Below are 27,442 nucleotides of genomic sequence, written 5' to 3' on the forward strand. Positions count from 1 at the left end.
TTATTAAAAGCCTTATTCTCCTCATGCAGGGACGTACTGTATGTCAAATGTCAAATGTACAGCATGTCAAAAGGTTACTTTTGCTGGTTTTGGGGACAACTTGGGGATTTACAAATAGCTTTATAAGCAGGGAACAATGTAATTACACAAACACAGCTAGAATAATTTAGATAATCAGTGTGAAAACAAAGAGGTAATTGGATTTTTAATTAAACACCACGTGTTATTTTCTCAAATAGGTGCAAAGTAATCATAAAAATAAACGCTGCCAAATAATGAAGGACTTTAATCTTAGTGAAAACGAATTCAGATGACATACTTATTTAACACTTTTTCAGAACAGCGTAATAACAATAGCCGTCACTGCAGACAGTCCACCAGACATTAATATCACATTGCAGGACATTCTCTTGGAGAGTTTACTCGTCACACTTGGAACAATCCAAAGGCTTACGGGCCTGCCAAGAACTCCTCCTGGAAGATCTTACTTTTCATAATCAGGCGACGTTTGAGTTGAGGACCGCTCCCAAGGGGAGAAGTGTATGAAGTGGAGCAGGTTTTATGATTGTTAAGCCCCCTGAATTCCAATTAGTAGAGTATTCACTGCTCAGAATCATCAAGAGATTGGTCGTGGTGGATGAGCTCACATGCCGTGTTCTTATAAAAATCCAAACAGCCGACCCCAGAGGTGATGGAGGCGGCGTAATCCTGTGCATTATGCATTTAAGATAGTTTATGACATGGACGAGAGAAATAGGAAATCCAGGCTGCAGGGCGTGCGTGGAATATTAAACAATGTCATAAACGGCAGAGGTCGCTGAGGAAAAAAGCTTTGGAAATAAGGAAAAAAATGAAGCCAGTATTTTATTTTTTTACTTGCCCCATACCCTTTTTACAATAACGCAAGAGTTTGAATACATAAACAAGTGGAAACATAATGTTATGTCGTTATTAAAGTGGCATTGTGTTGGACTAACTGCGGTCTAGCGTTGAAGTTCCCTTCCCCTTCCAAATACGCCAGAGGGTTATCTATTCCCCATCCTCAGTTGTATCCATGGGGAGAGGACGCACCTAGAAATGAAGGGTTTGTAGTTAGAGATGATTATACACTAATGGAAACTCGGTTATAAAAATGACGTTCCATTTCTGCCAAAGGTCAATCCTAAATTGAAAGCAATGGTGCTTTTAGTCATGTCTTTTGCCAATCTAAAATAAATATTGCTTCAACATAATGTAACAATGTAGTATTTGTTATTATGGCAACTTTGTAGAACTACATTTCTCCAAATCATAAATGTGGGCACTGTGACAATGCTGGGGAAAGTGAGAGGGCCGCCAAAACACAGAATTGTGTGCCTTAACTTTGACTACTTGAAATAAAATATAAAACAAAAACGTTTATTTTCGAGTGTTTTTCATTCCTTCTAACGTGAGATAAAACCGTATGTTATAGATATTTCAGTACTGCTGTTATTGCAGAAATTGTGTTTTATAATGGGGGCGGAATTTATCTCTTATTATTTAGCAAAACAGATCATTTCCTCCTCTGGGAATTTGTTCAATATTAAAGGGTTTTAATTTCAAGCCAGCTTTCCCTGCTCTTTAATTGTTCCTGTTTGACTCCTACCTCAGTAAACAACATGCCGGTTGTGTTTCCTTTAGCATTACTGCACTTAATCCATGATACACTGTGCTTCTAAAACATTCAGCATCCAGTCAAGAACACAATTATTTTTATTTCTGTATGTCCTTTCCAAGTGACTGCTTCCTCCTTCCAGAGAGAAAGCTTAGCAGTTTGTGCCTCCCTCTTCTAGAACCTCTTCATGTCCTCCTTTTTGTAACTCTAATCCCATTTGTCCACAGTGAGTGACAACACCAAGCTGGCCCTGATGAACAAGTACAAGGACAACATCATTGCCACCAGTCCCATCGACAGCAACCACCAGCAGAACACCCTGCTGCCACACAACACCTCCACCAACCAACGCAAGCGCCTCTCCAGCAACACCCGCGGTGAGTGGCAGATTTACGCTGTTCCACGTACCACGTTAAAAAGAATTGCTCCATGCCAGCACCAGACATAATCGCCTTGCCATTTCAGTTCAGACAATGTTTTACCCCCTCCATAACCATTTCCTGCTGCCCTTTGGAAACCATTTTATTTTATGAAAGGTGATCATCAACATCATCTTCAACAATACAAAACTTAATGAGAAATATACATTAAGGCTTTAGATGATTTATTTTGACGATATAATTGCTAATTCAAGTCAGACCTTGAAGTCAAAGTGAAATTTAAATTCTCCCTACAGTATGTGTCACCAAATATACACAAACATGCGTTAGAAAGGTGGATGAAACCCCTTCTGGTCATATAAGAAGTGTAATACCATATTTACACAGGAAACATGGGGGCAGCGAAGCAAATAATAAGTGTAAGGGACACAGAGCGGGATTGGTGCGATGCGGTAGGGTTCGAGAAAATGTGTTCACCGGAAAGTCACAGCGCTTCAAATGGCCGCAGGGCGACACGCTCCGCGGCAGCTGGGAGAAACGGGGCGTCTCGGTCCCGCTCCCAAACGGCCGGCCCTGGAGGAATGCAGGACGGCTGTCCGGGGATCGTGCCAATCACATTATATTTCTTTAAACGTGTCTTTTAAACTAAGTATATAAAACAAGCCTAAAGAGTAATTGATACAAATGAATAGATACTTATGAGGATATATGTGCTGTATGCGCTGATGTATCATATGTCTATATACATGTATGTGGATTACAAGTGTATAGTGACTCAGTGAAAAGTGCTTGGTGTGAATGTGTTCAAACATATTTATCTCGTTGTTTATTTGCTCTTTTTTCTAACATATGTGAAATCGTATTTCTGTTTGTATTCCCATTGATGAATCTGAAGAGCTTTTTTTTGTGCATGATTTCTTTTAGCTTAACGCTTCTGGTCTGAAATTTGACACTATAGTGGTTGGGCTTAAAATTGTTTTTTTTTAAGCCCAGTGAAATGTAAACAAGGAAGCATGAGTACAGAAAACACATAACTATTATCTGTAGTGTAACACAAACATAGCTCGACAACATCTTGGGACAATGACACTGGTCACCTGTTTAAATGTCCTGTGTCTGTTTGAGCCACCCGTCGCAGTATTTCATCTTTTATACCCTGGCACTCGCTTTATGTTGCATATCCACAGTCACATTTACATTGCATTTAGTTGGTCTGCATTCAAAGACCATAGGGTCATTTTTTATCACAGTTTTGCACAACGAAATAAAGTTGTGGCCGTTTTGAACACAATATGAATTGTGTTTTCAAAACGAGTGCGTTCCTTTGATGGAGTCAGATCACCGACCTTCTGTTGTTGGTTTTCCTTACTTTCATTTCCTGCATGGGGGGGCATCAGAAAGCCAGCAGCATGCTGGGTAGTGGATTAGCCTCAGAGCGTAGCTGGGTTAGCTAGGCTTCCAGCTTGGCTGCCGTAGGGCAGTTTGGGGGCGTTTGGTCCATAGGGAACAATTCTCTCAAGCAGTTTTAATGTACATTTTTTTACATAATAAATCTTTGGCAGTTTTCGATGTATGCAGACGTGTCACCAACACGTGTGTGCATCTTTGTTCTCAACGGCTTGGCTTGCAGGTAGTAATATTGGCTCTGCCGCAGTGTGTGGGTTTTCTAACTAAGCAGCTGGCTCTGAGAGCTCTCTCAGACACCTTGCGGTCTTCTCATACCAGTTGGCTGTTTATCAGTTTGTGTTTTCTTGTTTTGTTTGGTTTGATGTTTAAGCTTACTATATGTTGGAAAACTTCTCCCCACAAACAAACTCCTTACTATCTGTTGGATAACTCCATACCAAAAATGACTTAAGCCACGGGTGTCCAAACTTTATTTGGGTCCACATACAGAAAAATATACACGACTGGGCCACTCACCATACGTGACCTATAGTGACTCACTTCTAATGCATTATTATTGGCAAAATTGATCAAATGCAGGTAAATTACGTGTAATAATTTGATAACCATGTTTGAAGAAAAAAGCCTCCATCATAGCTCTCCATTAGTAGATTTTCATTTAATTTTTTACAAAAAGGTTGGCAGGTCATTTTCTCAGTGACAGCCTCAAATTGGTTCTTACGGTGCTGATCCCCCTTCATTGCCCTGTATGAAGGAAGAAACAAGAACACAAATAGGGCATGTGGATATTTCAAGCTTATTACACAAATAAATTATTTGTTGGGAAAACATTAACATTTGTTAAAAAATTGTCATCATCTTTAATTTACTGAATTTCTTAAGTAATTGGGCTTATTGACAAATGAAAACTGTGTGTATATTTTTAACTTACCTAAGTAAGTAAGTTTGGGGGTTGAGATGCGAAGGATGTCACAGACATGCTGTCGGTCATTCTGGTTCATTCATTCATCTAGTGAAACGGTGCAGCAACAGTGTGATTTCCTTCTCAATGACAGAAAAATCTTGGAAGCGCTGACTGAATTCTTTCATGAGAGATGTAATCACAGCCACATATTCTCGCATCTTAGCAGAGAGGTTGGCATTTGTAAATGCGCATTTGATTTCGGTCAGCGTGGAGAAGTGCGCTACATTGAAGTTTCGCAGTTGTGACTCGACGAGACAGAGCTTCACACGCAATGCTTTCATGTGCGCATACAGGTGTGGTACCAGCTGCTCTTTGCCTTGTAGTCTCTTGGTCAGGGTGTTGAGATGATCAGTGACAAAAAAATCCAGGTCTGCCAACCATAAAGGGTCAGTGATCTCATGCAGAGGTCTACCCTTTTCTTTCAAAAACTTATTGTAGTATGCCAGCGTCGTATGCCGTATGCAGCGTCAACATCAGAGAGGAAGGCAAATTTTCTTTGACAAAGCCCTCGTGCCCAAATTATGTTGACGGTTTCACAACTGGGTTCAACTAAGAAGTGCATAGTCAGTGGGCATAGTCCATTTATATTTTCAGACTTTGATACGGGCCAATTAAAAATGGATGGCGGGCCGCAGTTGGCCTGTCGACCGTAGTTTGGACACCCCTTATTTTTTTGTCCAAGGCCCAGTTCAGAGTTGACTTTTTCCTTTTCAAATATTTCTCCATCGCTATTAGTCTACTTGTCAATGCAATCTCCGCCTGAATCATTTCATTCTCCAGTCTTAAATTAAAAGGTGTATTGCTCTACCTACTGCCTCCCACTGGAATGAAAACATATTTCATTATTCAGCAACTCACTAATGCAGGCTCAGCCACAAAAAAGTCAAATGAAAAAGTTATTTGTTTCTCTGCGGTCTGGTACCAAATGGCACACAAGCCCGGTGGTTGTGATTAGTCACCAGTCTATCGCAAGGCGGACATTGAGACACACAACCTTTCACTCTCACATTTACACACAGAATGAATGGTGTTCTTTGTGTATCGTACCCTGAGTGACTTACACATTTGCATGGTTTTCATATGCCTGATTGGTGAGACAGAAGATCAGTAATACACTGAGAGGTTTGAGTTGATTAAACCAGGAGAGACATCATTATGGTGGTAAATCACTGTAAAAATTCAAGAGAGCAAATCAGGTTGATGCGCGCGCGTAAATCAAACATCCGCATGCATTGCATTGAAATCATGTATCTGAATGTTTTTCAACGTTAAAATATTCAACTGCAAAATATTCAACCGCAAATAATTCAACTGCAAAAAATTCAACCGCAAAAATTCAACCGCAAAAAATTCAACGGCCAAATTTCAACCGCAAAAAATTCAACCGCAAAAAATTCAACCGCAAAAATTCAACCGCAAAAAATTCACCCGCAACAAGGAAGAGCAATCGATTCTAGATTCAAGATCGGGAGCGTGCAAAAGGAGCGAGCGTCCCAATACAACTTCGACTTGTCGACTATGATGACCGGATTTCAGACATGTCCATTAATAATGGGGCTTCGTTGAGTCTTTTAACTTTAACTTCATGCCATCAGTGTGGTTTGTGTCTGTAAGATTCAGTAATAGACAGCTGATGCTGGGATGTTTCGACAAGCTATTAGGAGTGATTGGCGGAGTTTTGAAACCAGGAACGCGCTTGTAGAGCATATGAGCCGCTGCAGCGTAGTGGGGGGTGGACAGCGGCTTTAGCGGAGCGTGTGCAGACGCATAACTAGTATCACAACTTCTACTCAACTGTCTTTACTTTTAAGAACTTTAAAAAAATTGAGTGACAGATTACAATCTCTGCTTCACAACTGTAAGGTCGTATGGGACAATAAACCTTTGTTACACTATAATGTGTATATGTCTGATATGTTCGTGTTTTTGATGTTTAGCCAATCAGGGGGAGTTGCGGTTCAGGCTAGACAGGGGGTGGCCAGTGATTGGGGGAGACGGTGGGAGGCGGGTGTTCCCGTTGTTTTGGGGGGCTAATCAAGTTTGCTTGCGAGAGTTCTAGGTTGTTACTGCCGACTGCAAGTTCGAGGGAGTGTACCGATAGCGTGGGGTGTATATATTTCCGCTGCTGGAGAACTAAATAATAGTGATGGGAAGTTTGGATCATTTTACCGCATCGTTTCTTTGAATCTCATTCAGTAAAATGAACAAATGTTTTTTCGAGTCATTTGTTCATTTCGGGGGGGGGGGGGGGGGGGGGGGAAACTCCGGCATCAACAGATAAATATACTCGCTCAAACAAACAAGCGCTGTTAAACGCACAAGCACGTTGAAAATAAATTATAAACAATGCAAAAACGGAGAAATAGAATACACACGACACAAAACTATGTACATTGTCCAGCCTTCGAGGTTTAATCCACATTGTTGTGGACTTCAATGCCTTATCGCGCTGATGTGTCTGAGCCCGACCCGACGGGTACCGACGGGCTCGGGTCGGGTATCCACCCTCTACTTCTCGTGCAGACAGTGTGGTGAACACCGTGTCTTCGGGTCAATGTTTCGTTCATCGTTAATTTTTCACATGACCTGCATAGGCTCAGCACTGGTAGCGAGTAGATCAATGATTCGTTCATCGTTCATTTTTCACGTGACCTCCAAGATGGCGCCGTTGATGGCCGCCACGGTGCTTCGCTGCGCTTTGTTTTTTGTTGTTTTTGTTGTTAATTACGTTTGCTGCTGCGATTCCCGGAGCTCTTTCACCAGAGATGAGCTCTTGAACATCCGTGGAACAACTCCAGCGGAGTTACTTCCAAATTTCCTGCTTTCTTCCGTGGAATTACTGGACATTCTAGTCAAAGGTGCGCTCACCTTTCGTCACACGGTGAGACGCCGTAGGAGAGGAAAACGGGCCGGCTCGCTGGTGAGACTCCGCAGCCGTGGTTCTTGCACTCCGCTGCCAGGCATCTTTCTCTCCAACCTGCGCTCACTGTGCAACAAACTGGACGAAATTCAGCTGCTGATGAGGAGAGACAGAGACTTCTCTACATCCTCCGTTTTGTGCTTCACGGAGACGTGGCTCTGCGGATCGATACCGGACTCCGCGCTCCAGCTGGCGGGCTTCCAGCTGCTCCGAGCGGACCGCGACACAGAGCTCTCCGGCAAGACGAAGGGTGGAGGAATCTGCTTCTACTTCAACAACAGCTGGTGCAACGACGTAACGGTGATCCTACAACACTGTTCTCCTTATCTGGAAACTTTTTTCATCAACTGCAAACCCTTTTATTCCCCCCGTGAGTTCGCTTCATTCATCCTGGTCGGTGTTTACATGCCGCCGGCGGGCAACGTGCACGAGGCACAGCGGACACTCGCCAACCAGATACGACGTGTGGAGCGGACCAACCCGGACTCTTTAGTTATTGTCCTCGGGGACTTTAACAAAGGAAATCTCACCCATGAACTTAAATACAGACAGTTTATTAAATGCCCCACCAGAGAGGAGAACATGCTGGATCACTGCTACACCACAGTAAGCAGGGCTTATCACGCCGTCCCTCGTGCTGCACTGGGACACTCTGACCACGTCATGGTCCAACTGATTCCTGCATACAGGCAGAAACTAAAGCTCTGCAAACCTGTGGTGAGGGAATTTAAGAAGTGGACCAGTGAGGCGCTGGAGGATCTTCGGGCGTGCTTTGACTGCACAGACTGGGATGTTTTCAGGACTGCTACTGACAGTCTGGATGAGTTCACAGAGGCTGTAACTTCCTACATCGGCTTCTGTGAGGACAGCTGTGTACCATCATGCACCAGGGTGAGTTACAACAACGACAAACCCTGGTTCACAGCGGAACTCAGAACACTACGCCTGCAGAAGGATCAGGCATTTAGGAGTGGAGACAAAGACTTGTACACAGAGGCAAAATACAAGTTTAGCAAGGCGGTGAGTGATGCTAAACGACTGTACTCTGAGAAACTCCCACAACAGTTCTCAGCAAGTGACTCTGCTTCGGTCTGGAGAGGCCTCAAACACCTCACCAACTACAAGCCAAAAACCCCCCACTCCATGAATGACCTCCGCCTGGCAGACGAGCTGAATGAGTTCAACTGCAGATTTGAAAGACAATGTCCTGATCCCATCCCCCACAGCTCCACCAACCTGCTGCAGTCCCTCTCCCCTCCCTCCCCCAGCCCATCAGGTGCTCACGCCTCTTCATCTATATCAACTTCCCCTCCCCCACCAGCAACGACCCTCTCTATTCTGGAGAGAGACGTTAACCGGCTCTTTAGAAGACTAAATTCCCGTAAGGCAGCCGGCCCGGACTCCGTTTCCCCTCACACCCTGAAGCATTGTGCTGACCAGCTGTCTCCGGTGTTCACTGACATCTTCAACACCTCCCTGGAGACATGCCACGTACCAGCCTGCTTCAATGCCTCCACCATCATCCCTGTCCCCAAGAAGCCCAGGATCACAGGACTCAATGACTACAGGCCCGTCGCCCTGACCTCTGTAGTCATGAAGTCTTTTGAACGGCTAGTCCTGACCCACCTGAAGTCCCTCACTGACCCCCTCCTGGACCCCCTGCAGTTCGCCTACAGAGCCAACAGGTCTGTGGACGATGCTGTCAACATGGCCCTCCACTACATCCTCCAGCATCTGGACTCCCCAGGAACCTACGCCAGGATCCTGTTTGTGGACTTCAGCTCTGCTTTCAACACCATCATCCCGTCTCTGCTGCAGGACACAACTCTCCCAGCTGCACGTGCCCGACTCCACCTGCAAGTGGATCACTGACTTTCTGTCTGACAGGAAGCAGCACGTGAAGCTGGGGAAACATGTCTCAGCCTCTCGGACCATCAGCACCGGTTCCCCCCAAGGCTGCGTTCTTTCCCCTCTGCTCTTCTCCCTGTACACCAACAGCTGCACCTCCAGCCACCAGTCCGTCAAGCTCCTGAAGTTTGCGGATGACACCATTGGACTAATCTCTGGTGGGGACGAGTCCGCCTACAGGTGGGAGTCTGACCATCTGGTGTCGTGGTGCAGCCAGAACAACCTGGAGCTCAACGCTCTAAAGACAGTGGAGATGGTTGTGGATTTCCGGCGGAACAGCGCCCCACCTTCTCCCATCACCCTGTGTGACTCCCCCGTCACTATTGTGGATTCCTTCCGTTTCCTGGGCTCCATCATCACCCAGGACCTCAAGTGGGAGCTGAACATCAGCTCCATCACCAAGAAGGCTCAGCAGAGGTTGTTCTTCCTGAGGCAGCTAAAGAAATTCAACCTGCCAAAGACGATGATGGTCCACTTCTACACGGCCATCATCGAGTCCATCCTCTGTTCCTCCATCACCATCTGGTACGCTGCAGCCACAGCCAAGGACAAGGGCAGGCTTCAGCGGGTCATCCGCTCCGCAGAGAGGGTGATTGGCTGCAATCTGCCGTCCCTGCAGGACTTGTTCGCTTCCAGGTCTCTGAAGCGAGCTAAAAAGATCGCGGCCGACCCCTCCCACCCCGGACAAAAACTGTTTGTGCCCCTTCCATCTGGCAGGAGGCTGAGGTCCATCAGGACTAAGACCTCCCGCCACACGAACAGTTTCTTCCCGTCGGCAGTCGGGCTCATCAACAGAGCCCGGTCCCCCACTGACTGACTATAACATTCCACCCCTCCCCTCCACACTGCACATGCCACTTTAACTGCAATCAGCACTTTGTCGTCACTTGTCACTTTGTCTCTTGTCTGTTACTTGTGCGTAATATTTTTCTTAACTTTTTAATATTTAAAATGTTTTAACTTTATTCCCTTGTTTTATACTAACCCATAGCCTTAAGCCTTATTCTACTAACCCATTGCATTAGCATTTCATTCCACTTTATTTTATTACTTGTGCACTGTTGTCTTGTCTGTCTACTGTCGCGCACTAACCGCCAAGACAAATTCCTTGTATGTTTGACATATTTTGGCTAATGTTTCCTGATTCCTGATTCCTGATTCCTGATAGGCTCAGCACTGGTACCACTTGGTTGGCAGAAGGATAATTTTCCACGTGACCTGCATTCAACGAATCATTTCTGTTTCCTTGGCTGAGCCTATGCAAGTCCCGATGCGTGGCCACGAGAAAATTAATGAATCTTTTTTTGAGAGGACTCGTTACACTCGAGTCCTTGTAAGGATTCGTTCAAAACGAACGAATCGTTCACGAACGACACATCTCTACTAAATAAAGGATTGCTACCAGAACGTCCATTCGCCTGCGTGTGCTGAGTGACGCACTACATTACATTACATTACAGGTCATTTAGCAGACGCTTTTATCCAAAGCGACTTACATTACACTTTAAACCCATGGCTTTTTCACATTTTTGCCTGGGGAGCAATTAGGGGTTAGGTGTCTTGCTCAGGGACACTTCGACATGGAACATGGGGCAGCCTGGACTCGAACCACCAACCTTCCCAGCACACCTTCTCTAACCCCTGCGCCACGATGACCTCCCGCACTACACCCCGACGCTACAATACTATATAATATATGACATCGTACTGAGAGCTTGAAAAAACAACAACAACCGAACGTCATCTCGTTTAACTTCCACTTAGTTAACGTCCAATGTACAAATGTCAGCTGTCTATTACTGAATCTTACAGACACAAATCACACTGATGGCATAAAGTTAAAGTTAAAAGACTCAACGAAGCCCCATTATTAATGGACATGGCTGATATCCGGTCATCATAGTCGACAAGTCAAAGTTGTATTGGGGCGCTCGCTCATTTTGCGCGCTCCCGATCTTGAATCTAGAATCGATTGCTCTTCCTTGGGTTCCCGGATGTTTCGGTTTTTGAGGTTGAATTTTTGTGGTTGAATTTTTTGCAGTTGAATTTTTTGCAGTTGAATATTTTAACGTTGAAAAACATTCAGATACATGTTTTCAATGCAAAATATTCAGTACTAGAAATTCAATCACCTTTTTCTTTCAAAATCCGATGACACAGATTTACTTCCATATCCGCGAGCAAATGTCGGTCACATGCGAGCAAAAGTCCGTTTCGCACAAGATATTTGCTCGCTCACGGAGCGTGAACTTCCTCGCTCGCGAGGCTAATCTCTACTCGCGCTCGAAGGTGTTATACACGCTCGCTGTTGTTCTTTTTGATAGTAAGGGGGTGGAGACAGTCACCATGGTATCTCTACATCTAATTGGTTTTAAACCCCGTCTTTGGATTGGCTGGAGTTATGCATTCACAGAACTATAGAAGCCCATTTTAGAAGCCCGGACTCGCGGGAGACGGATATTTGCTCGCGGATGTTTTATTTACACGCGCGCATCAACCTGATTTGCGCTCAGAAATATCATCCCATTATGATAAACATGAGCAAAGGAAGGCATATTCAGTCAACCTCAGACCACAGTACACCTCCTTCCACTCAGAAGCACAAATTCCTAATTCTCAGCCCAATTAAAAACTATATTGTGGTGTTAGTCACTGCAGAGGAATAGACATTATTAGAAACAAAAAACAAAAACGAAGTACCCTGGAGCTGTTCCCCCACACATTGCATTTGTTAAGCTGCAACACAGGAGCACGGCAAGGTGGCATTCAGCTGCGCATCTCATCACGGACCCTCCAATGCATTTGTTCCAGCAACCATCGATTTTAATTACGTCTCATTCGTGACGGGTGGAAACCCAACATGGCTCTTGGGATACTTTGGAGTTGGATTTTGGATTTAGAGGAAAGACCTTTTTTCATTCTCACTGCGTGACCTTCACTGTTTTAGTGCCCACCCGCACACACCATACCTCTCTAGCCATAACAGTTCAAATCATAGAAGGGAGAGGAGAAAAAAATCAACATTCATGCACACCCTTCTATCAATAATGCAAGATGAGAACAGAAGAGCAAATGCCCAAAAGGCCCTCACAGAAAAGCAGCACTTGGCACCTTCGACAGCTCTGAACGGCGGTGTTGGCATGTTTAAAACTTCACTGGCTTCAAACCCTGTTACACAGTTTCAGAGGACTGCACACCAACACAGCGATGTTTACCTTCACAGCCTGTCTGTGAGGCTTTATACCAAAGTGATGAAACAATCGAAAGGTCCAAGGCCGTGCCGCTAGTGCCGCTCCCCAAAAAAGAAGTAAAAGCCCTCCTCATTCATTTTAATGAGATCGCTTTGTTGGCACAGCAAGGGTTCTCGCAAAAAAAAAAATTCTGGGTCCTCTGGCAATGTCATCTGGCAACAGGGCTGCGTTGGCCAATCAAATATTTGCCGGCTCACGTTCCAAGTCATTACACTGCTATGCTAATCACATAATTCTACTGTTTATCAAGCCAGGCCATGTCAAATTCAGCCTGGTGGTTTTACTGGGGGAAGTCCGGTTTTCAAAAAAAAAGCAGCCTTCAGTTTGTTTGTGTTTCCCTTCATCTTCTAGCGGTTCAGAGCATAATGACTGGTGAAATTGTTTGTAGGGATTTAAGTATCTTCAAACAGCTGTTCATGTTGCAACATGTGGTAACCTACGAATTTAATTTTGTGTCCGACCCCATACGAAGATCCAAATACATTTTTTCAGTTGGCCTGTGTAATTGAGAAAACTGCTTTGGCTACAAAACAGAAACAGTGCAGGCTTTTTGCTTTCAAAATAAGTTGCCTGGGTGAAAGTCTTGTGTTTGTTTGACCTTTGTCTAGTGCAACGATTCCCAAAGTGTGGGCCGCGAAGGTACTGTAGGTGGGACGCGAGAGGTCATTTACAATAAATAAATTAAGTTTTTAATTTTCAATTTTGAAAAGTTTGAAATTAATATAAAAATATTTATGATGCGGCACATTAGTTATGTGAAACATTAATTGATGAAGCACAAACAATCAAACGAACAGATTAATAAAACAATAAGGCTCTCGCTCGAAACGGCTGTCCGCCTGTCGTTTTTCAACAAATGGGGCGCCTTCTTGTAGTATTAAAGTAAATATACCGCATTTTCCGCACTCCAAGGCGCACTTAAAAGCCTTTAATTTTCTCAAAAAATGGCAGTGCCTTACAATCCGGAGCGCCTTATATATGGATCAATTGGTTAATTGGTTGATCCATACTGGTTGTACACGGCGCTCAAGGTGCTCTGCCAAACATGCCAAAGCTCGGTCTACGACGGCGAGATGCTGAGCGGGCGCTCAAGCACGTGAGATATGGAGCTTGTTTCAGGGCGCGTCGGAGAAACAAAGCTGTCGTTCTTGCCGAGCACTTCATGAGATTAAAGAGCGAGCGCCCTTTTCTCTACAGTAGGTGAACCATCTTAACGGTAAAAATAGTTATTCTAAAAGTATCTGAAGATTTAAGGCGTGGATGGCGAGGGGGGCGGGTGGAGCGGACGCACCTCGCAGCATCGATCGGACCCTGAAAGCACCGTCTCCACCTCCCCACCTGCCCCGACGCCAAACATTTGACTGCTACGGCGGGAAATCACCAGGCGGTCTGCGAGCTGGACGCATTGGTCTTAATGTGACGGTAATGATGGTAAATTATGGTTGTAGCTGGTTGTCATCTACGGTTTACTACGATTACACAGAGGTGTCGTTTGTGTTTTGACGACGTTTTATCTCATGATTTCAACTTTCTATCCCCTTTCTTCAGTGCGGAAATGGGCTTCTATAGTTGTGTGAATGCATCACTCCAGCCAATCCAAGGAAGGGGGTTGTCAGGTGTAGAGACCATGGTGACTGGCTCCGCCCCCTTACTGTCAAAAAGAAAAACAGCGAGTGCGTAGAAAACTCCTTCGGCCGCGAGCAGAGATTAACCTCGCGAGCCACGTTCAAGTTCACGCTCCGCGAGCGAGCAAATACCTCGCGGAGACTAACTATTGCTCGCTCGAGACGGACTGTCGCGGATGTTTGATTTTGGTTCATTCTTAAGGTCATTTAATCATTATGTTTTGATCAGAGTTGTGATTAAAGATTTGGGTGGGCCGCAACATATTTTCAGATTTTAAATTGGGCCGCGGCATTCTCGAGTTTGGGAACCGCTGGTCTAGTGTAATTGATTCATGCTAGGATTCTCAGGCTAGCATATTCAAACCACATTTCATGAGCAGTGTGTAACCAACTATGACTCTGAACTTTTCTCATCGCACATATTTGAGTCCCAGCGGATCCTACCACTTCTTTGTGATGGACTTACAGCAGCGATGCACATCAATCTGGATGGGTTCAAAGTGACCAATCGCAAGAGGCTAAGAGCCGGTTTCCAGAAAGGTTCCCTCCCTACCTGGCTATGTTTTACATGCCTTCTTTAGCTTTTCCTGTGTATAGTTTCCAGCTTACAGCAGCCCCAGGTGTTGAATTCAACCGTATTACGTGAGTGGCAGTTAATAGACACACACACACACACACACACACACACACACACACACACACACACAGTACTATAAGATTTGCTTGTGAGCATGTTCTTTTTAGCTGCGGTGACAGTACCGCTCCACACGCAGAAACAAAAACACTAGTCTTCTTCAGCTACATTTTTCTTCTTTCGATGAAAATAATGCAAAAATAGGAAACCAGACAGAGGAAGCAGAAAAGAATCCCTGCACTCTCATTATATTCGTTGTCTCAGCTTTGAATTTGAAAGGACAAGGATTTGCCTCCTAAAGCATTCAACTAAGACACACAGACACACACACACACACACACGCGCGCACATGTACATGTACACAGCACTTTTAGAATTTCAGTGCATTCAGGTACATGTTGGTATTCTCCAAAGCCAGCTGCATATGAATGAGGCTGTCTGAGCAGGCAATTAGATCTGCTCTGTGCGGCTTTTGAGTCGCCGTCGTTGGTGTTTCCAGTCAACAGTTTTCATCTCTGACATGAAATATGCACAGACAAAGCTACTGTGTTCCTCAGTGAACAACTTCTGTGTATGTGTGAGGAGGCAGATGAGGAAATTACTGTTTCCCCTTCCCTCCTTCCCTTCCATATGTCAGCACATTTAATGGACTCCAGGGTTGCTTCCCAAATAACAAGGCAGTCATATGGGAGAGAGTACAATGTCAAAGGGAGTGAATGGAGAGGGCCCAGGCCCACATTAGCAGGTGTAGCAGAGCAGCAGAGCAGGTGTATAATTATTTCTAAATGGTTGTGCACTATGCAATATAAAGATGGTCATGTTGGTCATCTAAATTTGTGAATACGGTATTGTACTTTAGCATACATGAGTAATAATTGCACACACACATAACATGACAGAATGAATTCAAACTATTGGAAGGGGACCCTGTGGAAGGGCTTCAACTACATATATATTATATTCTTATATTATATAGGAATTGTAAGTTGCACTGAATACATTCAGCATGTGTTTCATGTTTTCTTATTGAATTCCCTTTCCTTTCCCGCCCCGGCTGTGAAGGCTTGTGGCTTCCTCGCATTGGCTTTGTCCTTTGGAACGTCCATGAATATATGAAGGCCATATACTGTTATTTCCCCAAGGGCAAAATGATGTCCGTAATCATGAGTTAAATTCATGGAGCGCACAGTGAATATTTCATCCCCACCCTCCCATGTAATGTTAATCATTTTAGAATGGAGCTATGCCATTAATTCTATTTGTCACTGTTATCATTGCTAGGAAGGAAGACAAAGAAGTACAAGTGGAAGATGAACCTGCAAGCGACGAGGCTTTGCAAGCTAACATTACAGCTAACTAGTGGTACACTGTTGAAAAGCTATATTAGTAAAGGTAACTTTATATGCAGTACTTTAGTACAGAGGTCTTCAACAGGGGGTCCGCGAAGGTACTGCAGGGGGGTCGCGAAATGTTTGGTTGATAAGACAATTTTTTTCCCCACAAATGTAAATGTCATCAGAATATTATTTATGGTCTTTAAATATACATTAACATGAATCCAACATATTGAAGCGAACGGATAAATTGATGGAGAAGACGTTATCTGTCAGTCCGCAACACACACATTCAGCTTCCCTCAGCAGGTCTCAAGCTGGGCACCGGTTCACTCACTGCGCCTTTCATGCGAATACGACAGCGCAGGCACCAGCCAATCAGATCGCAATTATACTCACGTCTAAAGAGCGTGAAGCTCAAAAATAAAAGATGGCGGACCAAACTCCATAGAATAGGGGGTCCCTGCTCCACCTCGCCATCAGTTTGGGGGACCTTGGCTTGAAAAACGTTGAAGACCTCTGCTTTAGTACTATAGTACTTTTACCAAGCGTGCTAACGCCAGTTAATTACACCGCTAATGTCGGGTTATGTCTGGATTTTGTTTATATGTTCAACTGGGTGGGAGTGTATGTCTGTGCGCGGTTTATTATCTTCATGCAATATATAGTCAGTACGGGCGCGCGCCTGCCCGCTAAGCAGACAGTTGCGCCTCTGCCGCTGTTTTTTTTTTACATTCGAATATTAATTTTGACATGCAAATATATATTTGAATATAGAATATTCGTTGACAGCCCTAATGTGTATGTATATTGATATCTGAAAATCATGAAAAAAAATAATAATAATCACACCGCTACTGTTGGGTCCACTGTGTTTTTATGTTATCCTGTTGCAACTTCTCTGGATAAGGAGTATCACTAGTACACATTGGTTAACCATGACGAGCTCCAAAACCAGCTGGAACTCAAAAAAAACTTTTGAAAGAATAGCCTGAGTGTCTCTGGAGCCTAGCTCATATTGGCCAGCCTTCTTTTGAGAGCCGGGACTTCGGAAGGGTAAATTACACAAAAAATGGATGACATTAAACCAGACAGATCTCCAAAACAGGTAAATCAAACTGAAATGCAATTATTTTAGCAAGATACAGCAGTGTTTTCTGTTTGTATTTTCCCATGATAGCATCAGGGATGTTCAGCTGAAGTGCCATGTTAGTTGGAGTTTGAATCCTTCATCCACTTAAATGCTAAGCCCGTCATGCAACAAATCATTTTGCTGCTTACAATGGATCAATTTCACAAAGTATTAAGTAAAATGTGAAAGTAAACCACTTCATTTCCATTTAATCCTTACATTCTATTTATCTTTATTGATATTATTTTAGTATATAGAATGTATTACCCTTATAACGCCAATGAAATACTACTTTTCCTTTCACTTCCTTTTTGCAATACTTTTCAATGTCCAAGTAGTATTTGGAAGACTTTGTGTCTGCGATGCACGGCAGTAAGGACCATCTGCTCAAAACTTATCATTCAGCTCCTGTAGTCTGTCCTATCTTCTCTTTGTAGCACGTCCTTCCATTTCCCCCTCTTTTGTGTCTTGCACAAATCTCTTTTCTTGTATGAGATAAGATGGTAGAATCGCCACTGCTTGTGCTCAGGTTTATCTTTTTCAAAAGGGCAAAAGCATTATTTGGGGTTGACTATTTGCACCATATCACAGTGCCAGCAAAAGCAGTTATTGCTATGACAACAGGCTTTTACCAAAGTTTTCTATGATCTTGTATTTGCATTTTAAAATTATTATATTTTAAGATTCTAGGAATCTGTAATTAAAGCATCGTCTGATAATCAACTAACTTAATTGATAGATTTGCAGAACTATTTCCTCTGTAAATAATCACACATAAGCTCCACCTTAAATCTGGTGTTTACCAGAGATGTGCCACCAAGTGCCTTGGAAATATGTTTTTCAGCATCAAAACTATTCAGCCAGAAACCTGAGTTGACCGACACCATGTGACGTGACTGTGACTAATCGTCATAGGTTCAGGTGTAACATTAGCATCCAATAGAACAAGCAAACTGGGCTGCCATTAGTGTCGTTAGTATTTCATGCCATGTTTATTAACATTGAACGCGTCATATTCAAGTTGCACCAATCTTGAGCCTGAAGTAGGGCCGATGAACGGTTCTAAAGATGAGAAAGGGATAATCCCAGAGAGAGATCCCAAGCTTTGTTACTTCATTTTATTCATTAGCACAAGTTATTCTCTTCTCTAACGTACATACAGCGTCAGAAATTTACAACTTTGCAATTCTCAGGATTTAGAGCTTTCAGCTTCGATATTTAACATATATATACGCCGTCCATAATTAATCTTTCTGATGTCATGGTTGTCTTTCTCAAACAAAATCCTTCTTTTTGTACATCATTCAGCTGCATCGCTGTCCATGTTGCTGAGACGTCCTCGCCGAATCACCTCCGTCAGGATGGATTGTCATTCTTGTGTCATCTCTCTCTCACTCCACCACCCTTCCATATTTATAGAGCCGTGGTGCACTAGAAATAATAACTGTTTTTTTCTGCTTTATAAGAGGCACTTGTGCCTGCTGCGCATGCTGAGCTGCAGGCTACAATCATGGGGGGAATACTTAAGAGGGGCCCAGTCTCATTTTCACAGGAGAGAGCGAGCGCAGCACCTTTCGGCTCCGGTTTTAATAGTGAAGGCTGACGAATACCTGCGGTGTGAGATTTTGTCTTAATTCCTCAGGAGGCACTTTCATTCTACTCCGAATACCAGGGATTATGTTTTGAGTGCCTTTTTCCTGCAGGAACGTTGAAGGCGACCCTGCTGGTGGAACTTAACTACATGTACACACCAAGCGGACACGTAAGCCCCGTAGAAAGTATGTCATTCCCCACTAATTGGACATTTTCAAATGGTTGTGTTTTGGCATTGATATACATCTGTCATTTTTTTTTGACTCATTGTTATAAATGTTATTTCAGTGTATACATACAGTGCAATCTCCGTTTTTGGTCGGCTTCATCTAACCTCAGAAGCTGCGAGGAATTTCCTCTTGTGAATCACATAGGGAATAAATCCGCTGGCACTTTATGAACTGCTTTGTAAGTTATTCAATTGTAGTACTGTGACAATGTGGCCACGGGTTCTTTTATGTCCCCTCTGCTATGAAACTCAAACTTCTTTGTGGCGCCGCTTTGTTTGGGTGTTTCAGAGAGCCACTGGAATGCCTCATTTCCTAAAGTTGTGTGCTTGAGAATTGTAATGAAATACTACACATCATATGAACAAGTGCTTAGTATAAAACTTCAGAGCATGGTCAATAAGTGTCACAGGCCGTGAAAGTGACTTTTAGACAAATTGTGACATTTTTCCACAACCAGACTTGCCAACAGATTAAACTCAAATAATATCTGCATACATAATTACATTACATTACATTACAGGTCATTTAACATAATGACTTTATTGTTGGGGTGGATATGGACAAGTCAGTGAAAACAGTTACTGTTTGGGGATTAAAGGCTCTGGGTTTGCTTTCTGTTTGTGTTGGAATAATGTGATTGTCAGAAAGTGGATCGATAGCAGTTCAGAGAAGAAGTTCTTTGACTTTGAGTGTGTTTTTGCGGCAACATAGTTACTGTAGTAAGTACGCTGGGTTTTCTGACCATGCAAGGCATCACAATGGTTTTTAGTTGTTCTGAACGGCTACACTGGAAGGGCTGAAACACAGTACCGAGAGCATCATGCGTCACACTTCTAAATAGTGGCGTAAATAACAAAATCAACCATTGAGAAGAGTCAACGTGGATACTGGATTACTGCAAGCTTACTGGAAGCCCGCCAGCTACTCCTTGATGATGCAGCGAGGCTTGGAGCTAAATGCTAATGACGGATTGCTAACGTACAACAATGAGGCTAGCATGCTTATGTTCTGCAGTTATAACGTTTCCATGCTCACCATCAAAGTTTTAGCTAATTATTTATACAATTTTGTGATTGCTAGACAGTATGTTTAGTCAATCACATCACTTGACTAGGCGGCACATTGGGGTGGTGGTTAGTGGTGGTTGGCACTGTCCCCTTATAGCAACGTTGTCCTCTGATCGAAACCACACAGCGAGTTTTCTGTGTGGAACTTGCATGTTCTCCCTGTGTCTTTCCATGTCTGGGTGGGTTCTCGCTTGGTACTGCGGGTTTTCCCACAGTCCTAAGACATGCTCTGGGGGATAGGTTGATTGGTGACTGAATTGCCCGTAGGTGTGTGGATTTGAGAGTGAATGGTGTATTTTACGATATGAATTTCTCACGTACCGTTCATACCGGTGTTACGCCATAACAACTGACAGATTAGCAGAATTTATTTTAACACGTCATTGAGGTGCGCCCAGCGGTCACAGCTACTTGTCTTATGTCTGTTACGAGATTCGAGAGTCATGGTTAGAACTTTATAACAGCCATGAATCAGTTTGAATAAGGTTATTCATGGGTTCCCATAAGAACAGGGTGAAACACCACAACACAACAGCTTGTGACACATAAACAATTTGTAACACTAATAATTGTACATTTACAATTACCCCGACGAACTGCAGCGATACAGGAGGAACAAAAAGAGACCAGAGATGCACCAACACAACTTGTGCCTAAGAGACAACAAGCTAACTTGCTGGCCAGCTGCGAGCAAGTTGGCCAGTGAGCGGCCAACAGCTGATCGGGCAGCAGGCGATTGTTTTCAGGGTCAATTAATTGAAAAAGCTATACCGGGACACCGTCAGAATCTTTCTTAATACCGTGATATGGATTTTTGGCCAAGAGGAAATTTTTTTTTGGGGGGGGAGCATTGTGCAATCAATATTGTTTTATTATTGAATTAGTGTGAAATGCTGCTGAAACAATGGTGTCATCACAAAAAAGCCTCCCTGCTTGTGAAGTGAAGCAGTGGCAACATCTGTGCCGTCAGATAGACACGGCTGCCAATACTATTTCCACGACGCATTCATTTCTTCAGAGCACATTGTTCTAAAACCAACAATATGAAATACTGATGAGGCTACTGTCATCAAGAAGTCCTTCTCAGTCTGTCACATTGTTGTCGCTGCCAACAGGGTTTTCATTCCCAGGTTTTGGGGGGGGGGTTTCAGCTAGATCTTCTCAAGTTTAATCAAATGTCTGCGTCTTCGTCTTTTAGAGATGTGGCCGCTAAGCAACGTTAGCATCAGTTTTGTTTCAGTTCACACACGCATCCCGCTGAGGCAACAAATCTTTGCTGCTTTGATGGATTTTCCCCCTTACTTTTTCATTCGCAATCTGCTGGTAAGAGAAGCCTCAATACATGGCCTCTAAATATAGCTAATGCCTCGGCTGAAGCACACCGACTGAAATGCCAGACGAGTTGTATAATAACAGCAGTTTTTGTACCCCTACGGGGAGGTGAGGGAAAGTAGTAGTTGCTTCGCATGGCAAAAAAACGCTTGTGTGACACTTGGGGAATGTGTCAGGAGGGAAGCACATGTAATTGGGAAAGAATCCCCAATTTTTCAAAGATTTTTTTTAGTATAAGAAGGCTCATTTGAAACTTAATATGTCAATATAAAATGTAATTGTTACGACCCCCGGTCTTGTCTGTGTTCTGTGTGTGTGATAACCCTCCTCAGGTGGAGCTAATTGTCTTCATTACTCATCCGCCCTCCCGTGATCTCCTACAGCTGGTTCCTGTTTTCCCATCCTCCAATCGCATCGTCCCATCAGCTGTATTTATGTGTTTCTGGTTGTTCAGTCCAGATCTCTCAGGCAGGGTGTAAGGTTGTGTTTGGGGTGCTCTTGTGAAATTGGTTGTACATGGTGGAGTGTTTTGGAGTATTGAAAGTGTAATCATTTGTATTTCGTGTGTCCTTCCCAGGGAGAACGGAAAGCACTTGGGAGTGTTAGGAAAGACGCCCTGGGCATACATCACCCGTAGGGATATCTCCTGTTATACACACCAGGTTAGATCTGAGCGATCCACCCCCTGTATTTTTGGTTAGGGCGCCTTGCTCGAGCGCCAGAGTAAATAAGTGTTTTGTGTAGGACGTTGGGACAGGTAAGGGGTGGGGTTTTGCTAATTTCTTTGTTTTGGATCAGCTCAGCCGTCCTCCCATTTCCCTCTATTGTTTATTATTATTATCATTATTAATAAACTGGCACGTGCTAGCCTGTTTAAACCAAACCCATCGATGTTGGTGTGATTACTTGCGCCCACACCCGGTCTCTGGCCGTCTGGGGTTCTTGGCAGCGCGGTGTATGTTCCCCTCCCCTCACGGGGTGCTGTACGTAACAGTAATCCATGATACAATATACAGTATTGGTCTCAATGATGGTCAATGATGGTCCTCTGGACAGCAGTCAAATCAGCAGTCTTCCCCATACTTGTGATTTAGTTTACTAAACCAAGCTGAGTGTTTTGCAAGGCTCAGGAAAGCAGGTGTTTCGAGTTAATTAGACGATTCAAGTGATTAGTTGAATACCCTACTAGTATACTTTTTCATGATATTCTAATATTTAGAGATAGGATATTTGAGTTTTCTTAAGCTGTAAGCCATAATCAGCAATATTAAAAGAATAAAAGGCTTGCAATATTTCAGTTGATTTGTTATGAATCCAGAATGCATGACATTTCTGTTTTTTTTAATTGCATTACAGAAAATAAAGAACTTTATCACAATATTCTAATTTTCTGAGACAGTCCTGTACATTTACCTTATTATCTTATTTAGAGTTTTCCCCTTGCCTTGCCAAGGCATCGTAAAACACTTGATTCAAACTCGATCAAAGTAAAACTCAACAAAACTGTATTTCCAGCCATCGCCGGCTCTAGTCAGCAATAAAAAGTATGCTGGCTCTTATCACTGTCTCTCTCGTTCATCCAAATGGGGACACTAATTTACCCAAACGAAATCCCCAAACGTTCTTCCTTTACAGCCATTTGCCCAATCCAGGGGGGCAGTTTATCTTTATGTAAAAGTGAGCTGTACCAACGTGACACATACTGTGTCACCAAATGATGCTTTAAGTACAACCACCTTTATGGTGTTCATTTTAGGACATTCTCAGATCGATGGAGACTGAAGCCGTCTGACGACTTTTGGTCTGAGACCTGACGCCTTTTCGTTTGAGTCTGAGATCAAGAGGTCCTAAAATAAACACCGTACACCTGGTGGTTCCAACTTCACAGATGTGAGAAGTTTCACATTTTCCCCATTTAATCTCATGGTACATGTAAGAAACTTAAAACAAAAGTGGATTGTTTTTCTGGACAAATACCATTACAACTTTAACAATCCATAAATACTTCCTTCATGATAGTAGTCTGTGTACAGTTATCGGGATTCTCTCTTCCTTTCCTCATGTATCTCCTGCTCAGACTATTTAACAATAGCTCAGATTTACACATCCAACTTGAATATTACGTCATTATACTAACTTTCCTCCGTCGCAGATATTTACAAATTAAAGCTATGAGTGATTCATTCTAGAAAGCAAAACTTTTCGTGTTTTTAACAAAGTGGTATGATTCACATACACTGCGTCCCCTGGAGGACCCACTCGATCATTCAGCGCAGATGACGTCAAGAAGCGCCGTTGTGTGCTGGGAACTCTCGCCTGGCTTCATTTGTATCATCACTTCTCGACACTCGGATCCATAATATTGTCTTCAGGCTGGTTCGGCAAACAAAGTAGCTCAATCAGAGGTTAAACCAGCAGCATTGTGGGACGTAAATGTGTCTTTCAGCCTTTTCTTTTGAATATGATACTGTTAACTTTCTGTTAGGCTTCCATCTCCATTAGCTTACATTTCAGTTATGGATTGAAGGAAATATTTATGCTCTGCTGCCACCGCTGATTCAGCTGCGTACATGCCACCGGCTGGCTTCTCTCTGACAGCCTCCACGAAGCAACTTGACGATGAAATAAATCTTCTGTTGGTCCAGATCCCCCCCCTCTCTCATTGTAGGTGTATCTTTTATTTCAATTTTTATTTCTCTATGTATGAATCCCAACAGCGGGTTCAACGTTCCTGAACCCAGATGGGGACTCTGGAACAGAGGCAGACAGCGAGCCTCAGCTGGCTTTTTACACTGACCCAAACCGCAGTCGCCGCCGGAGTCGGGGTATGAGAAACGGTAACGCCAACAGCGCGTGGGGCTCAGGGGGTAAGCAGCACCCGTCGCCACCACGCATGATCAGCAACCTTTGCAGTGCACATAACCCACGGATGGCTCCATGGTGTTGTATGTGTATGTGGTTGTGTTCACCATGTGCCGTGTGTGTACATAGGTGTCTGTATTTCTAGGAGTGAGCATGCCACGCTGATTTCATGTCAAACATCATCTCTCAACATGAAAAGAAAGGCCGAATAAAATTCCACACAAATGTTATTCCTAAGGAGGTGCCTGTTCATATGTGTCCTATAGACGTGGTACAGCACGCACCACGTCCTCGCGGCGCCGATAGACAGTGGTGGCGTTTGGGAGGGAGACATCAGGCCGGGAAAAAAGCCGAGATAAAATTAAAGAGAATGCCCTCAAAACAATGCTGCTGTCAGACAGCGTTACAAGCCTTCTGAGCCAATTACTCCTCTGCCGTGTGCACAGGTGCCTCAGACAAGGCGAGGCCTCTAGCAGTGTAGCCAACACCTTTAATTAGGCCGAGGCTTAAGAATAGACCAGACTAGAACGGCTGCAACGCTGTTTACGTCCATAGGAAGAAGGAAGGATTCATTAGGCGTGACGAGAGCATCCTGCCAACTCGGACGTATGATGACAATATTGAATGGTTAACTGGAAACCCTACTTGAGATATTTAAAAAATAAAATCAAAATCTGGATTGAATACACTAACTTTTCACATAATACGACAGGTCAGCTTTCTACTTTGGCTTTTGTTTAAAGGATTGCCTGGGGCAGCTTCTAAATGAGAATCTGCCACAGTCATTTAAAAAGTGACAAAGGGAAAGTTATTCGAGAAAATACCCCCTTTGAAACAGAGTGTGAGTGGCTCTATTCAAGGTCACTGTGACTTGTGTGTGTTTGTGTGCATGCCCCTGCGGGTCACGTTTAACACTTTCCGCGTTGCACTCTGGAGTAAAAGAGATAAGGGAGGTGTTTAGAGCTCAGGCAGAGAGTGCGAGGAGAGGGAAAGGGGCGAAACAACCTCCATCCCTTTTATTGAGGCCTGTATCTCTTGGTCTTTTTTTTCTTTTTCTTTTTATCTCCGACGTCCCAGCTTGGATGTTAAAGCCCTTCAATGGTAGACCTATTTCTGTGCCACTGAGCTATCCCCGTTCTAAACCTCCCCTCTTGATGTTTTTTTGATCCATTCCTTCTGGCTTGTTTATGAAAAAACAACTCGCTGTGTAAGCGCTGCGCGTTTTGTTTGGTTCAGCTGTGTGCGTGTGTGTCCGGAGGGGCATGTGGAGGGCCGGGGGGGTTATAGAAAAAAGAAACTGCTTCACACATCTCCATTGTTTGTTGTCCCCACATCTCCCCCACTCCTGTCCCTGTGCGTTTGCTTCCACCCTGCAGCAGGTTCCCCGCGGAGCCCCATCAATAAGACCACCCTGACTTTGATCAGCGTCATCAGCTGCGTGATCGGCCTGGTCTACTCCTCACACATGTCCTGCAACCTCTCGGTGCGGGTGATCCTGCATGTGCCAGAGCATCTCATAGCTGACGGTAAGACTGGTTGAAACACACACACATGCACACACGCATGCATGCACACACAGCCTCATGGGGCTGGACTGGCATTTTTCCGCCTTGCTCTCACAGGAGTCCCGCTAATTTTTTTTCTCTAACGGGGCCGCCCCGGTTTGTTGCGGTCAAGCGAAGACAAAGGTAAATGCCAGGTTGAATCCCCCCCCCCCCCCCCCCCCCCACCCCTACTTGGCTTCCCATGTGAGATCACACAACAGATGTGCCCTCAAAGCATCACAGCACATTGAGGCCAGGTCGTAGTGACCACCCGCTGCATACCCCATCATCACTCTTTCCCTCGCCCTCTCTCCGTACCTCCATAATGAGTTTTCCTTGTAACACCTGCGGGTAACGGGCGGAAATAAAGCACTGCAGGGGTATATGGAATTTTTCAGCTGTCAAGGGAGGGAGATGGGAATCCAGATATATTATAGACTGTGACTGGTACTCACTCATCTATCATCTGGAGGTCCGATTTGATCCGGAGCGCTACGGCTTTCCCGCCAGCCTGCCGGGGCAGAGAACTTTTAAAACAGAGATGTGTGATGGCAAATCCGCCTGTTTAATTACAAATCCCGGATCAATTGATTATGTTTCTCTAAATGATCTCTCTCATCACACTTGATTTTGATGTCATCGTGGCGCAGGGGGTAGAGCGGGTGCACTGGGAACGGCAAGGTTGGTGGTTTGAGTCCCGGCTGCCCCATGTCTCAAGTCGAAGTGTTCCTGAGCAAGACACCTAACCCCTAATTGCTCCCCGGGCAAAATGTAAAAGCCATGGGTTTAAAGTGTAATGTAAGTCGCTTTGGATAAAAGCGTCAGCTAAATGAACTGTAATGTAAAGTACTGATGTCAGGGAGAATCAGATGAGAATCTGGATTCCTCGATCCGATGAAAGAACATCTACTGCTGTTCAAGATATGCTGTAACAAAGGACAGGCATTTCTATATGACTACCCTGGAGTCTAAAATAGAAATATGGGCAAGGTTTATCGTCCCAGATTTTATTTTGTGGAAATAGCTTTTGCACTGCCATCTGTGTTTTACATGTTCAAATGATATCTGAAGTCATGCCTGGGCATCTACCATATGTAATAATACACTCAGCTACTCTCACAATTTGAGGGATACTGAAAATATCAGAAAATGGTCGGCAATCTTAGCGACTTGTAACGGGTTGGGAAGAAATGCCTTCAGGGCGGTACTGAGGGACAAAAATCCATGCTGTCAGCTTGTTGACCACGAGTGCAAACACCATAGTAGTGCTAGAGGAACATTTTCAGTCAATATGATTTATCCTCTGGGAACCATAAATAGCTTTATCAAACGTTGTGATACCACGAATGAAAACACAATGGTAGTGCGTCGGTAAAATTCAGGGGATCTCCAGAGTCAGCATGATTCATCCTCTGGGATCCATACATGGCTGTAAAATATCTCATGTCAATCCATCCAATAGCAGAGGTAGCTAGAGTTGTTTCAATTGCTACCAGAAAAAAATTGTAACTTTCTTTTTTTTCTCACAAGATACTTTGAATACCTAAGTCTATTTGTGCATTCTTTTAAGGACTCCCGTAATTTATGTTCAACAAAATAATTTATTTCAATGTGCATAGCCAC

The 27,442-nt window shown here is 43.9% G+C and overlaps 1 protein-coding gene across 5 annotated transcripts in view; it reads left to right on the forward strand.

The window, feature by feature from the left end:
• astn1 (astrotactin 1) overlaps positions 1-27,442 on the forward strand; it is a 306,692-nt gene that overhangs the window by 75,741 nt on the left and 203,509 nt on the right. For 2 of the 5 annotated variants that reach the window (XM_040170931.2, XM_040170929.2), the window contains exons 5-7: positions 1,864-2,013; positions 24,131-24,280; positions 25,652-25,801. In XM_040170931.2, coding sequence (XP_040026865.2) covers positions 1,864-2,013; positions 24,131-24,280; positions 25,652-25,801 — 450 coding nt within the window. The remainder of the gene's footprint in view (positions 1-1,863; positions 2,014-24,130; positions 24,281-25,651; positions 25,802-27,442) is intronic. The other 3 variants (XM_040170935.2, XM_040170930.2, XM_078098869.1) reach the window with 2 other exon arrangements.

Source organism: Gasterosteus aculeatus, chromosome 3 (assembly GCF_964276395.1).
Source record: "Gasterosteus aculeatus chromosome 3, fGasAcu3.hap1.1, whole genome shotgun sequence".
NCBI classification, from domain to species: domain Eukaryota; kingdom Metazoa; phylum Chordata; class Actinopteri; order Perciformes; family Gasterosteidae; genus Gasterosteus; species Gasterosteus aculeatus.